Source organism: Mustela nigripes, chromosome 6 (genome assembly GCF_022355385.1).
Source record: "Mustela nigripes isolate SB6536 chromosome 6, MUSNIG.SB6536, whole genome shotgun sequence".
In the NCBI taxonomy this organism is placed as follows: domain Eukaryota; kingdom Metazoa; phylum Chordata; class Mammalia; order Carnivora; family Mustelidae; genus Mustela; species Mustela nigripes.
Window position 1 is genome coordinate 114,187,854 of NC_081562.1, and position 15,706 is coordinate 114,203,559.

The 15,706-nt window shown below is 46.4% G+C and overlaps 1 protein-coding gene across 4 annotated transcripts in view; it reads right to left on the minus strand.

The window, feature by feature from the left end:
* The window catches only part of SFMBT2 (Scm like with four mbt domains 2), a 227,662-nt gene that overhangs the window by 43,978 nt on the left and 167,978 nt on the right, over positions 1-15,706 (minus strand). For all 4 annotated transcript variants that reach the window (XM_059404050.1, XM_059404052.1, XM_059404051.1 and 1 more), the window contains one exon: positions 1,417-1,530. In XM_059404050.1, coding sequence (XP_059260033.1) covers positions 1,417-1,530 — 114 coding nt within the window. The remainder of the gene's footprint in view (positions 1-1,416; positions 1,531-15,706) is intronic.

A 15,706-nucleotide genomic window follows, 5' to 3' on the forward strand; every position in this document is an offset into this window, starting at 1 on the left:
GTCAGTTTCAAAGTAACAATTTAAACACTGAAAAGTTACTGCATTCTCACAACTTTAATTTCCTCTAGCATTAAAATAAGTCTTTGACTAGGGGCGCGTGGGGGTGCAGTTGGTTGGGCACCTGACTCTTGGTTTCCGCTCAGGTCAGGATCTCCAGGTCGTGAGATCGAGCCCTGTGACCTTCTCTCTTCCTCCGTACCGCCTCTCCACGCTCTTCCCTCCCTTCTCAATCTCTCTCTAACATAAATAAATCTAAAAGAGGCTCTGACTCATCAGAAATGAAGTCTAAACAGAATTCCCTGCATTCAGTAAGATTAAACAGATCACTATGTTTGTATCCTCCAGATAAATACCTAGTGCAATCACGGGGTTGTAGGGTATATTTACTTTTTTATTTATTTTTAACTTTTTGAGGAAGCTCCATACTGTTTCCAGAGTGGCTATGTAATTTTAACTAACACTTTTGGTAAACATTAGGGTGGAATAAGAAATGGCAAAACTGATTAGTTTTGAAGAGTTTTAAGTGGTACGATCTCAAGATAATGAGCTACAGTAACCTATGTTAAAACACACACTGTTGTATATATTTAAGAGACAGACAGAGTTAGCTGCTGGGTTAACTACTAAATACTGTTTTAATTTTGTCTTTTTGTGATCAGAAGGATGTCATATTATGTACTTTTCAAAGCAAAGTTGAAATCTCACTGGTTAGTTAGTGCTGAGATTGGTTAAGTTTTTATATGTTATGTCAGTAACTATTAGGACCAATTATGATTCTTTTAGGGTAAACCTCACGAGAAAAATCAGTTGTTCCTCAGACATGATAGAGAAATGGTATCTGGGGGCTCCTGGGTTGCTCAGTGGGTTGAGTGCCTGACTCCTGGTTTCAGTTCAGGTTGTGATCTCAGGGTCTTGAGACCGAGCCCCAAGTCGGGCTCGGTGCTGAGGGGAGCCTGCTTGAGAGTCTCTCCCTCTGTCCCTTGCCCCCCCCCCCGCCCCGCTCATGCATTCTCTCTCCCCACCTCAAAACAGAAACAACAACAAAAAAATAAACAAAAAACCCCATGGTATTTAGCTTAAATTTTCTCTAATCAAAATAATGAACTTTAAACTGAAGACTTAGTTTTTTAAAGAATCTATTTATATATCATTTTATACAATCTTTATAGGTCTTATTACATTTATTTTCTATTTTACCTCTGCCACTCCATGGACCTTCACCTGCCACACCATCCTGACTTAGCTTGTCTACCTGTAAGATGCTTCCAAATCTCCATCTCTCAAAGGTACTGGAAGCATCCATGAAATAAAAACATTGTTTTTTACAACCTGGCTACAGTCTCTTTACAACACTGTCTATTCACCTCCCGAGCCCCGGACCCCGTCCACGCTGGCTCCCACCTGGGCGATACTCACAGATGGTTTTGTGCGGTGTGGTCAGAGGGTACGAGTTCGCTTCGCACCAGCCCACGGGGAAGATGTCCATGGACTCCACGTCAACAATGAACTCAGGGGAAGGAGTCTGCAGACCTGCATCGGGAAAGTCACGACAACGGGTACGGACATTACCACGGAGACCCAGAAGAAAGGAGCCCAGAAGCATCACGGACACGAGGATCTCGCTCCCCGGACCGTTCAGCCGAGCCCAGTCTGATGACCGATACCAGCACCTGAAGTACCAAACAGCCGGAGTACGAGGGGTGCAAAGAAAGTGGAGATCCAGAAGATCCAAGCTACTTCCTGTGTGGGGTGGGGGGGCCGAAAAGCTGGCAGAGGGAACAAGGCCATCCCTTTCCCAAAAGTGCCTTTAATAAAAACGAAGGAAACGGGCCCGAGCTGGGGACACCAAGACACACTTCGTCTGACACCCAGCAAAGGCTGACCTTCAATTCATGAAGGTTAAGACTACCATGGAAAGAACCAGCTGGGCATGGCAACGTGGCTGTTGAGCAAGACACACAGACAGTTCCCCTAGGGAGCGGGCTCACTCGTCGGTTTGACGGCGGTTACTTATTTTGAACTCCATGGGTGGCCTGCAGGCTTCGGTCATGTCCCATCCCACAAAAGCCATTTATGCGGGAGGGTCTTTTCTAGTGGGGTCTGCCTAAAAGTCACCCCGTTTCATGGATCTACTCGTGCCTTGTGATAAAGTGTCAGCACAGCTCGGAGACTCTGAGCGAGGAAATCTGCCTGTGAGGTAAGCAAAGCTCTCAAGGAGAGCTCTGGCCACAGAGGACACACTTGGAACCCAGCAAACTAGTGAAAAGGAGAAAATTCGATACCGAATCAATAGTTCTTTGGGGGAAAACAGAAAACCCAGCAGCACTGAGGGAAGACACTCATGAACTACGAATGGAAAGACGTGACCTCTATTAAGACTTCCTCTCGCTTTGCCTTGGCTGCTTCATGGAGCAACAGGAGAAAACAACGCAGTCAACGACCCCCCCCCCCACACCGGCAACACCCGCCCACGTCACCACTCCCCATCTGAGGAGTTTTAAATCCTACCTCCCCCCAAACTGAATGTCACGAAGCTCAATTCCAACAGACACAAAATGGTCCCAACCGCTGTAACGCTGACGTCTGCTGCATCGGGCCCTCCCCCCAGCTCCTCGTGGTACAGGAGATTCCGTGAGAAAGCAGCACGCTGTTCCACAGATGCGGTTCCAATTAAGTGCTAGCCCAACACTGCTGCACTCGCGGCACCCGAACACGCCGATGCACGCCGTGTGATCACCACCAAAGTCACTCCCAGCTCTGGATTCCTTCCCCAAGAGAGCAAGTACCATGATTATCAATCCTAACCTTCTCTCTCCTTAATGCTCCCAATAATCCGAAGGGTACATAAGCTAAAGGAATGCAAGCAGCTTTGTGGGGATCAGTTCTCCCCAGCTGAGTGAATGGAAATCATTTCTGTCCCCCATTACGACTCCACGGGTACTTAATGTACTCGCCAAAGAGACCGTCTAACAAACAAGACCACGTCCAAAACAGACAAGAAGTAAACTCCCTGGGTGGCTTCACTGAGGAAGTGACCGCTCCTGTCCTGGAGGGCGCCCGGCTCTCTAGAGGGTCTGCAAGCTGTCTTTTCCTCTCCAGACACACAAGAACAGCACCTGTTTCCCAGCTACTCAACAATTTTGCCAATGGGCTGAATTCATCTACAACATATATATGTATCTCCAGACTTATGTTTAGGTACAAATAAGATTTTCAAGGTCAAAGTAGTACTTCGAAAAGAAGCATAAGGTGAACTTGATAGCCTGTTCCTTCCTGAATCATGACCTTGATCTTCCAATATTCTGCTGGCTCAAACATCACTTGCTATTAATGCTTTAATATATACACTTCCAAAGCAAGGTATACAGTCATATATTTATATGGCTGTCTCTACCATGCTTTAAAATTCTTCAGTCATGCTCTGCATTCAGAACAAATATTTATGAGCTGCAACGTGACAGCGATGACATCTTCAAGAAGGTTATAATCCCGCCTTCCCTGCACCTTCAAATCTGACCCATTAAGGCATCCACTGAATAGGAACAGATGGAAAACTGGGTTATTTATCTCCCAGAAACATTTTCCTGACTGTGAAACTTTTCCAATCCTATTCTGAATGATGGGTATCGATTCCTTATGTCCTAGGAACTAGGACATATCTACAGCTAGATACAGCTGGCTGGACTCGGAATAATCTTTATAAAAAATAATCCACTATTTTCCAAGACCAGCGACCCACTAGCTTAGAAAATAATCCATTACAAATGTATGCGATTATCCTTGATTATTCCAGGGTTTCCACAACTACCTATACAGAGCTTAGTGGACTACTGCAATAGTCTTACCATTTTAGAGGACACCCTCTGTGAACAACACAAGGTCATGCTCAACCCTAGAGTTCATTTTAGCTGCATCCATCAATACGAATTCTACTTGCTTATCCTTATCCAGAACTTTCATCTCAAAAACCACCAAGAAGCCTCAATCTCTATCTATGGGAAAGTACTTCAATAAATTCTGGTACACCATATGACGGGATCTTCTGCCACTGTAAAAAAAAGGATGAGAAACCTCTTTGTATACTTATATATAAAGATGTATCTGTATATGTTGAGTCAAATAAAGGCAGAGTACAGAACACTGTGGATAGGTAGTATGCTACCATCTGTTTAAAAAAGGGGGAAATAACATATATTTATATGTGCATAAGACAAATCTGGAACCAAGTGTAAAATTCTAATACAGTGGGCGTCTGCTGGGAAAGGAACTAGGGCCCCGAGGGACAGGAGCAGGAGTGGGAGAGAGACTCTGACCATGGACACTTTCATGTATTTTTGGCCCTTGCGAATGAATCAACTAATTTATAATCACAAGCTCACTATCACTACAATAATCACACAACACAAATGCTCCAAGAACAAAAAGAGTTTCACGCACAGACCCTACTGCCACAGAAGCCAGATTAATGACGGGCAAGTGACCATAATAGGAAATAAAACCACACTATGACGAATCATTTTGCTACGAGGACAGAGATGTTCCATATTCACAAAGCATGTAAATTTGTTAAGAGTCACTTTGGAACCTTAAAATAGTTCTGCCATGTGCCACATCCAGAGACTGCGACATCCCCTCACTGGATACTGTTCCCTTCCATAAAGCTGCACCTGCCCTCCGGAAGAGGCTTAGGAAGAGAATCAGAACCAGCCCCACACTTCTGTTAAAAGGTGGGAAAGGAAGAAAAGCAAGAGGTATTTAAGGAAGCCAGGTAGCCTTGCTCAGTACCCTCATTCAGAGTCAAAGGCTACAGCAAACGGGGCCGGGCTCAAGCACGGGACGGAAAGGTAAGGTGTTGGCGAGGGAAAGTGCTCCCGTGATCTGAGTGCCAGAAACCCCAGGGGCCATCCGGCCGCCTGCTTCCCCCTGCAAAGACCCACCTACCAAGCCAGACTGTCACGTCCCTTTGTCAGCCGTGGAGCCAAATTTCTAAGGAGGAAGCAGGCAAACTGTGCGCAGTGAGATCAGGATGTGACAGGAACAGGCGGTCTGGAGGGAACTACAGAAGTGGGATCAGACGTGTGAGCGGACAGACAGATGCCTGAAGGACTACAAACTTGCAAGCACTGACATCGGGCCCGACACTTCCCCGAATGTCTAATCTTCACAAAGACCCTGAGGGATAGGGACCAGACACAGCCCCATTTTGCAGATGAGTAAGCTGCGGCACAGAAGATGATAGAAGAGCAGCGAGGGGCAGATCCGTGACTTGACCCTGAATAAGTCTAAGTCCAGAGGTGTTTCAGATGACCTCCTCCTTCCTTCCTCTCGTTCTCGTTTCGGCCTGGGGTTTGCACGGGCTGGGTCTGTTTGGCATTGTCCCATTCCTGTTAGAGCCTCACATCCCCCCTGCAGAGTTCCCCAGATAAGGCAATCACCACCGCCTCCCACAGAAGGGGAAGAAGCCAGACCTGCCCTCAGTGCGGGCAGACGACAACAAGAAGGCGGTCGGTCAGGCGTCACAACTATCCCAAGGGCAAACTCTGCGTGTTCCTGCAGCAAAGCCTTTGGAGAGGTGCTCTCCCAGAGCCCCATCAAAAGCCTTCCCCCGGGGCGCCCGGGTGGCTCAGTGGTTTAAGCCCCTTCCTTCAGCTCAGGTCATGACCTCAGGGTCCTGGGATCGAGCCCTGCATCGGGCTCTCTGCTCAGCGGGGAGCCTGCTTCCCCCTCTCTCTCTGCCTGCCTCTCTACCTACTTGTGATCTCTCTCTATCAAATGAATGGATAAAAATCTTTAAAAAAAAAAAAAAAAAAAAAAAAAAAGCCTTCCCCCTCAATTCGCATCTTGCCTAGAAGAGCCGGCCCATTTCTGCTGCTAGTTACCAAGAACCCATCTAAATCGAGCCTCAGCTTTGGGAACAAAACAGATTTGGGAGGATTAAAAGCCTGTGCCCACAGACAGCTCCCACTCTCCAACGGCCCTCTTTAATGTGCAGGAAACATTGCTCTCAGCCCGATCTGCTGAGGCAGCTTCTCCCAAAATTGTCTCATGCAGGCCATACCTCCTTTTAAAGATTTTAAAACCACCCACACTGGCTTGAAATATAATTACTTTCGCATTTGCATTTTCCCTTGTTTGATTTTTGCAATCTCTGCGAAATGCTTATTAACCACCTGACTTTTCCACAAAGTACAGAAAGGCTTAAGGGGCAGTTTTCCACACCTGGTCTCCTACCCATAAGGGGTCACGTCAACACGAGTCCCTTTAAGCCATGCCACACCTCACCCATTAGATCTCAAGAGTCCTTTACGAACCCCAGCGCACACGGAAGTTCCATCTGCAGAGGGTGACCCCCAAATGCAGACTCCGGTCCCTGCCTGGGACCCCGAGGCACCAGGTCTGAGGAAGGTGCAATTTCACGGGATTCCCGTAGATTTACTGGAACTGACCCAAGCATAGGAAAAAGCTGGCCAGAGAGGTTCTGAATGTTAACTTACATATATAAAATATCTCACTGGCTCAAAATTCAGTTGGCCAGAGAGCAGATCTTTTTGTTTGTTTTAGATTTAATTAGCCAACATATCATTATTGGTTTCAGAGGTTCATTCAGTTGTAATGCCCGGCGCTCACCACACCACGTGCCCTCAATGCCCATCCCCCAGCTACCCCATCCCCTACCCATCTTCCCTCCAGCAACCTCAGTTTGTTCCCTAGAGTTAAGAGTCTCTCGCGGTTTGTCTCCCTCTCTGATTTCCTCCTGTTCAGTTTTCTCTCCCATCCTCTTCCGTAATGTTTCTTATGTTCCACGTAGGACTGAAACCATATGATAACTGTCTTTCTCTGACTGGCTTATTTCACTTAGCAAAATCCTCTCCAGGTCCACCTACATCGCTGTAAATGGTGTCGATCCTTTCTGATGGCTGAGTAATATTCCATAGTGTATACGGACCACATCTGCTTTAGCCATTCATCTGCGGAAGGGCATCGCAGCTCTTTCCTCAGTTTGGCTATTGATGCGATGAACTTTGGGATGTAGGTGCCCCTTTGGATCACTACATCTGTATCTGGGGGCTACTGCTGGGTCATAGGGTAACTCTATTTTTAACTTCTTGAAGAACCTCCATGCTGTTTTCCAGAGTGGCTGCACCAGCTTGCCTTCCCACCAACAGTGTAGGAGGGCTCCCCTTTCTCCGCATCCTCACCAACATTTGTTGTTTCCTGCCTTGTTAATTTTTGCTATTGACTGGTGTGAGAACGTATCTCACTATGGTTTGGATTTGTATTTCCCTGATGCCGAGTTGAGCATTTTTCATGTGTCTGTTGGCCATTTGTACATACTCTTTGGAGAAGTATCTGTTCATATCTTCTCCCCTTTTTTTCACTGGATGTTTTCTGTTCATTGGGTGTTGAGTTTGATAAGTTCTTTATAGATTTTGGATACTAGCCCTTTATCTGATTAGACATTTGCAAATATCTTCTCCAATTCTGTAGGCTGTCTTCTAATTTTATCGACTATTTCCTCTGCTGTGCAGGAACTGTTTATCTTGATGAAGTCCCAGTAGTTCATTTGTGCCTTTGTTTCCCTTGCCTTTGGAGACGTGTCTAGCAAGAAGCTGCTGCACCCAAGGTTGAAGAGGTTGCTGCCTGTGTTCTCCTCTAGGATTTTTATGGATTCCTGTGTCAAATTTGGGTCTTTCATCTATTTTGAGTTTATCTTTGTGTATGGTATAAGAAAATGGTCCAGTTTTATTCTGCATGTGGCTTTCCAATTTTCCAACACCATTTACTGAAGAGACCATCCTTTTTCCATTGGACATTCCTTCCTGCTTTGTGGAAGATCAGCTGACCACAGAGCTGAGGGTCCATTTCTGGGCTCTCTATTCTGTTCCATTGATCTATGTGTCTGTTTTTGTGCCAGTACCATACTGTCTTGATGATGACAGCTTTGTAACAGAGCTTGAAGTCCAGCATTGTGATGTCCCCAGCTTTGGTTTTCTTTTTCAACATTCCTCTGGCAATTTTGGGTCTTTTCTGGTTCCATACAAATTTTGGGATTATTTCTCCCAGCTCTGTGAAAAATGTCGATGGTACTTTTTTTTTTAAGATTTTATTTATTTATTTGACAGACAAAGATCACAAGCAAGCAGAGAGGGAGGCAGAGAGAGATGGGGAGGCAGGCTTCCCACCGAGCAGAGAACTGAAAGTGGGGCTCAATCCCAGGACCCTGATCCAAAGGCAGAGGCTTTAACCCACTGAGCCACCCAGGCACCCCAATGCCAATGGTATTTTGATAGGGATTGCACTGAGTATGTAGATTACTCTGGGCAGAATAGAAATTTTGACAGTATTTGTTCCTCCAATCCATAAGCACTGAATGTTTTTCCACTTCTTTGTGCCTTTCTCAATTTCTTTCATGAGTACTTTATAGTTTTCTGAGTACAGATCCTTTACCTCTTTGGTTAGGTTTATTCCTCGGTATCTTATGGTTTTTGGTGCTATTATAAATGGGAATGATTTCTTAATTTCTCTTTCTTCAGTCACTTCATTAGTATATAGAAATGCAATTCATTTCTATGCATTGATTTTTTTTATCCTGTCACATGGCTGAATTTTGCTCTAGAAGTTCCAGCCATTTTGGGGTAGAGTCTTTGGGTTTTCCACATAATGTATCAGGTCACCTGCAAAGAGTCAGAGTTAGACTTCTTTTTGCGTTTCAGGTGCCTTTTATTTCTTTTTTTTGTCTGATTGCTGGGGCTAGGACTTCCAGTACTATGCTGAGCAACAGTGGTGAGAGTGGGCATCCGTTGTACTGCACACCTTAAGGATAAAGCTCAGTTTTTCCCCCACGAGAATGCTATTTGCTGTAAGCTTTCCATATACAGCTTTTATGATCTTGTGGTGTGTTCCCTCTATCCCCACACTGTGAAGAGTCTTAAGAAAGGATGTTGTATTTGTCAAATGCTTTTTCTGCATCAGTTGAGAGGACCTAATGGTTCTTGTCCTTTGCCTTATTAATGATGTATCATGTTGATTGATTTGCGAATGTTGAACCACGCCTGAAGTCCAGGAATAAATCCCACTTGGTCGTGGTGAATAATTTTTTTAATGTACCATTGGATCCTATTGGCCAGTATCTTGGTGAGAATTTTTGCATCTTTGTTTGTCAGGGATGTTGGTCTGTAATTCTCCTTTTTGGTGGCGTCTTTGTCTGGTTTTAGAATCAATGTAATGCTGGCCTCATAGAACAAGTTTGAAGTTTTCCTTCCATTTCTATTTTTTGAAACCATTTCAGAAGAATAGGTATTAATTTTTCTTTAAATATTTGGCAGAGTTCCTCTGGAAAGCCATCCAGCCCTGGACTCTGTTTTGTTGGGAGATTTTTGATTACTGCTTCACTTGGTTTGACGCTGGTTATGGGTCTGTTGGTTAAGGGTCTATTGGCTTGGTCTGTTCAGGTTTTCTATTTCTTCCTCCTTCAGTTTTGGTAGTTTCTATGTGTCCAGGAATGCATCCATTTCTTTCAGACTGCTTAATTTATTGGCATATGGTTGTTCATAATATGTACTTAAAATTTTATCTCCTTGGTGTTGGTCATGATCTCTAAGATTTTATTAATCTGGGTCCTTTCTCATTCCTTTTTTATTAAGTCTGGCTAGGGGTTCATCGATCTTATTAATTATTTCAAAGAACCTGCTAGCAGTTCTTAAGGGACTGCTGTCTCTTAAATCACTTTCTTGTTCAGAAACACAAGATTATATTTATGCCTCTTATCTAGTCAGCAAATAGCTATTTAGCGAGCAAAATGCACACGAACTCTCGTCCAAACACTGTGCTGCGTGATAGACAAAGACAGGAGCACAGTCCCACACAGTGGCACGGGAGAGGGGGCTGCCGAATCCGCGCGCTGGAGCAGGAGACCTGACTCCAGGAGACAGACAGATGGACTGAGAAGGAGGAGGAAGCCATGGCTGCTGTATTACAGCATGAACTCCTAGGGCCCCGTGAGGGTGGCAGGGCAGCAGCCGGGGAACAACTGCGGGGGCGGGGGGATGAAGACCTGGGCCAGAGGGCGGCAGGGGGACATGAAGACAGAGTCAGGCGGGGCACTGGTTGCCGAGGGGATGCCCTGGTCACAGTGGCGGGCCATGGGCAGCCATGCGCTGGCTTGGATGGTCTCTGAGCTTCTCATGTGGGTCTGAGGGGAAACTCAAGCAGAGAAAATGTCGGGGTAACAACTGACATCTGGCTGGGGGACACTGTCCCGGCAACTAAAACTAGGACTGGTGGGGGGGTCTGCCATGAGTGCTGGAGTTGTCAGCACAGAACGGCTCCCAAAGCCACAGAGAGACAAGATTACACAGGCACTGGGGAAGAAAAGCACTTCAAAGAGCTCTGGCTCTGACCTTTACGTGAAGGAAGCTGAAAAAGTAAAGCCAGGAATGCTCATCGAAGAAAGAGTCTGTGCCTGGCACAGTATTCTGGAAAAGAGATGGAGGGGAGGCTTGGAAGGAGGGGTCAGTATGGTTTGAATGCTGCAAAGAGAAGAAGGGAAGGGGACAACCTACAGACGGAGAATCATCAGCAACGGTGGGAAAACTCGGGGAGAAAAAGCATCATAAGGAAAAAACCAGAAACAACCAACCAAAGCTAGAGATGGAGAATAAGTATCAAACTTCTTAGCAAGAGAAACAGAAGACAGGGGTGTGAGGAGGACTGGAGGCAGGAAAGTAATCACTAGACATCGGTCCTGGGGGGTGCCAGTCATCCACGCAAATGCACGGTCTCCCCGCAGATGCGCGGACACTCAGATGCTCACACGGACACTCGGATGCTGGCCCGAATGGAAGCGGAGTTAACAAGGCGTGCCTGGCATCGTCACTTTGTTTCAAAATGACAACCGGTTCAGCAGCTGCCTCCATGAAAGGAATACACCTCCATCAGGCCAGCAGGTGATCGAAGACCTTGTAGGTTCTATTTGCCGCAGAACCAGGTTTTCTCTCTTGACCAGGCAGGCAAAGGGAAAAGCTGGTTATGGCTAACAGCGGATGGAGATCTGAGACACGGAGCTCCCAGCCTCTCCTGCGCACTAGATCCCAGGGACAAAGCAAGCGCCCCTGGCGGTTTTCTACCCGTGGGAGGTGAGAGGACAGCAGGAGGCAGGGGTGATCTTCCCGAGGTTCTCACCACCAGCAAGCGAGGCCGTGAAGTCTGTAACAGTTAGACTCAATACTCCCATTTCTGTTCTTAAGAAGCTTTAGGGGTGGCTAGAGCTGCGGCCACGGTGCCACTGTACCCTCGACACGCTTCGTAGCTGAAGCCCACAGCAGACCAGCAACTAAAGCTTCCTGCCCTTGGGGGATGCCACCATGTGCTTGAGAAGAAGAGCTTGCTCAGTGGTAACAGAGGGACCTTGCTTCCCGGCACAATCCTGTCCTGCTCGAAACACCGTGTTTCTTGGCTGACCCCGGAGCAGAGAGACTCCCCATCTTGTTTCTAAATTCTCTGAGTCCTAAAATCTCACTCCGCTGGATGATAAATGAAATGTACAGCCTGGCACCGAGCTACTGATCAGAGGACACTGCGTGTTACTGCTCCCACACCCCAAGAAAATCTGAGTTCTGAGCCTCGACAGGCCTAAGGGGCTTACTTCTTTCTCAAGCGGAGCATTTGGAACTAGTGCTGCCCAAAAGAACCTTCTGGAAGGAGGCGGATGTCCAGGAGCTGCCCCAAACAGCAGCCTCCTGCCTCACGTGACAGTGCATGACCACAGACAGCCCAACATGGGAACCGAAATTATGATTCTGTTTAACTTAAAACAAAGGAGCCACCCGTGGCTAGAAGCCACACAGTGGACGACACAAGACTAGTATCTACTGATATATCCTGAGAATGTCTCCTACAGGAGTTCCGATCTGGGGAGCATGAATTCCAAGGAGGCCCGTCCAAGAACGGTTTTGAGAGGCTCTGTGGATGGTCTGAAGTTGCACCAAAAACTGCATACATGTGCAAGTGCTTTTTCCTGAGTGTCAGTCACCCACACCGGATTCTCAAATGGGCCCGTCTCATCACAAATGTAAACAGCCGTTGTGGAACTGGGACCATTCTAGAATTTCAGCACATTCTCAGTTCTAGTACGATCACTTGTCCAAAACAGACTGAATTTTCCAGGAATCTGCTACAGGAACAGCCTAAGCCCTCCGTTAAATATGTCTTCATGGCCACCTGGCTTGGGCCCTCATCCCTATGCCTCATGGAATCAAGTCTGCCACCGAGGGGCTCGGGCAGAAGACCTCCTTAGCCTTACTTAGCACGTTACCTCAGGCACTTGATTTGCCCACATGCTCATTCACTCACTCTTCGGAGCTCTACAGAGTGAGAGAACAAGGAAGGCAAGAAGCAAGACGATCCAGCCTCCAGGCCCTAAGCGGGCGCGTGGCAGACAGACAGGGAGGCTTTGAGAGGCAATGGACGGCCGGTCTGGAACAGACAAAAGGCGGCTGATCCCAAGTGTCCCCAAGAAGCAGTTAGACCACTCCTTCCCTGCTGACTGTGCTGGTCCTCTGCATGTTTGTGTTTTAATAATAAACAGAACCGAAAGCAGTTGGTAAGAACACCTACAGGGCATCATTCCCTCCCCCGGCAGGCAGCTTGCTGTTTACTCTCCAGAAAATACAAAGCAGAGTGACTTAGAGTCAGAAGCACCAGGACAGGGAAACCGCAAGTGCAGCAAACAGGCCCGTGTGGAAAGTGAAGGGTTTGCACCTTCCCGCTGTCACTAACAACCCAGGTCCCTGGCTCTGGACGCCGGCCTAACCCTTAGAGCACGTGGAGGATGGGAAAGCAGCAGAGGCAGGCCGACCTCGCACAGCCAAGGAGCCAAGAGAAAATCAGATAAATCATTCCAAAATGCGTGCATTTCTCAGGAGGGGAGGAGAACTCTGTTTCCTGTGCTTAAATACCTCCGCTGAAATTCTACGTGAGGCTTCGGCTCCAAGAGCCCACGGGCTGCTGCTGACAGCCCTCGGCCCCGGCAACCGGGGTGCACAGACGCGCTGCCCAGCATGTCCTGAGCTTGTCGATGTGCGTCGTGAAGCCAGCAGCTACAGCCTGGGATTCCAGAACTCCAGAAAGTTACTGCCCGAGGCTATTCACCGCAGACTCACAGACTGACGCTGACACAGCAGGATTCTCCAGGACTGAGTGTGGAAAGGTTTTGTTCTCTCCAGATTTCAGATGGTAGCAAATAGTAAAGACCAAGAGATCTTGGTAGTAACCTAATTTGGATCTGACTAAAGCTCCCTGTTCTTAAGATTTCTTGGGGCATCGGGTGATGCAGTCCATTAAGCAGAAGACTCTTGGGTTTCAGTTCAGGTCATGATCCCAGGGTCATGAGATCGAGCCCTGTGACAGGCTCCCCACCCAGCGGGGTGTCTGCCTTAGATTCTCCCCCTGCCCCTCCTGCCCATTCCCATTCTCATTCTCAAAAAAAAAAAAAAAAAAAAAAAAAAAAGAAAAAAAGGTAAGTAAATAAATAAATCTTTTTAAAAAAAGATTTTGATACCTCTCCACAGACCTGCGGATTCTCAGTCATCTTTGTTTTTTTTGGTCCTCTGCATGTTTGTGTTTTAATAATAAACAGAACCGAAAGCAGTGGGTAAGAACACCTACAGGGCATCATTCCCTCCTCACGTGCAAAGCACAAGAAGGCCTGCTGAGAGTCCCCTGCCCTTTTCACAAGTAAGAGCGCTCCCAATGGCAAACCAGGTTTTGGTGTCCCCTTCCAGAGCTCTCTTCAAAAATTTCTGTAGCGGCATCGCCTAAAAGAGTTAAATAATTCTGCAGAAATGAAGCCTGCTGGTCACCATCTCTTTTATGGCATAGGAGGAATTTCTGCCTCAGCCGGAAAAATAAAAGTAATATATCCAGGAAAGTGGAGCTTATCACATCTCTTCTAAACAGGAGAAAAATATTAATAATAATGGGGGTAACAGAAGCGAAGGAAAGCAAAGATGTAAGCCCTCTTAGGAAGGGAGCGGGGAGTGGGACGTCGTGAAAACAGGTAGAAGGGGGGGACCCTGAGGACAGGTGGAAGGGTGCAGGGGTGCATGAAGATGAGGGGAAGGGAGAGCGGGGTGCCCTGAGGATGGGTGGGGGGAGGGGCTACACCCTGTGGATGGGTGGGGGGAGGGGGGCGCCCTGAGAATGGGTGGGAGACCCACATCCTATCCCCGGAGACAAAGCTCTGGAAGGCAATGAAGTGGCGCGGCCTGTGGGGATGTAGACGCAGGAGCACGAGGTTGCAAGGCTGGGAGCAGCACCACCGACAGCAACTCATGCCACACGGCCAACGCTTATAAATACAGATCAAATCACCTGAAGCAGAGTATTAACACAGAAGAGAAAGCACTACAACGTCCTCTCGCAAACACAAAAACCCCATCATCATAAATTGCACTTGCCACCCATCAGTGGTGAGAGCTTGCAATTCTTTTAAAATATGCGTCTAAAATAGTGCCACCTCCATCTCCTGTATTTCATTCATGGCCCGCTCCTCGACATCAGCTCTTTTATAGACACTTAAAGAACTGACTTCAAGAGAAGTCAACTAGATTAAAAATGATCATTTTAATTACCTAAAAGTGGTCAATTAGCCATGTGTTGAAACTACTTCAAATCAATTTAATGCATAAAAATAACTAATAAATTGTTACGAAGTACTTTCTACATTTACAGTGTCAAGTAAATAAATGGTCTATAATCAGAATCCCCATCATCATAAAAATAATTTAACAGCCACAAAGCCACCATGGTGAATCTCTAGCAATTATTCCCAGGACTGAAGACAGAAAATACTATATACATAAAACTGTGAAACAATGAGAAATAAGGGTCACCAAGCCCACTGTGACTTTAAAAGTAATATTCAGAAAGGTCCTAAACAGAACAAAACCCAAAACCCCCCAAATTCAAGCAAGAAAAATTAACAAAATGGCATTTTACTTTTTTGATCAAACACAATTCTGACCAAGGACTCCAGGAGGTAATATGCAACAAACTGTATATTTAAAAAAGATTTTTTTTAGTGTGTCAGTCTGGAAAAAAAATGGACAATCTATTTTCTGATCTGCTCCCTAATGGTGATTTCACTGCTACAGGATAAGAAAGCGCTCTGAAGAATAATAAGCCGATGGGAGCTGCCTCACGTTTCTTCGCTATAAAAACAGAAATTTCTATCCAAAGAAAAACAGTAATAAGGATAAAAGCCTGTCAAAAATGTTCAATATAGGCTAAATGTTGCTGCTTCTCATTCTTTTCAAGAACTGGAAAGCTGGGGCGCCTGGATGGCTCAGTGGGTTAAGCCGCTGCCTTCGGCTCAGGTCATGATCTCAGGGTCCTGGGATCGAGCCCCACATCGGGCTCTCTGCTCCTCGGGGAGCCTGCTTCCTCCTCTCTCTCTGCCTCTCTGCCTGCTTGTCATCTCTCTCTGTCAAATAAATAAATAAAATCTTTAAAAAAAAAAAAAAAAAAAAAGAACTGGAAAGCTGTGAGGTCTGATAAATTAACCAACAAAGATGTCGAGGACAAGGAAAGTGACCCCAGGCATATCTTCACAGCTTAGCTAGTGTTGTTTCTCCATCTATAAAAATCAGGACTCTCTCACTGTTGCCTGTGTTAGGTAATTAACAGCTGTAAAGCACTCTGGAAGTAA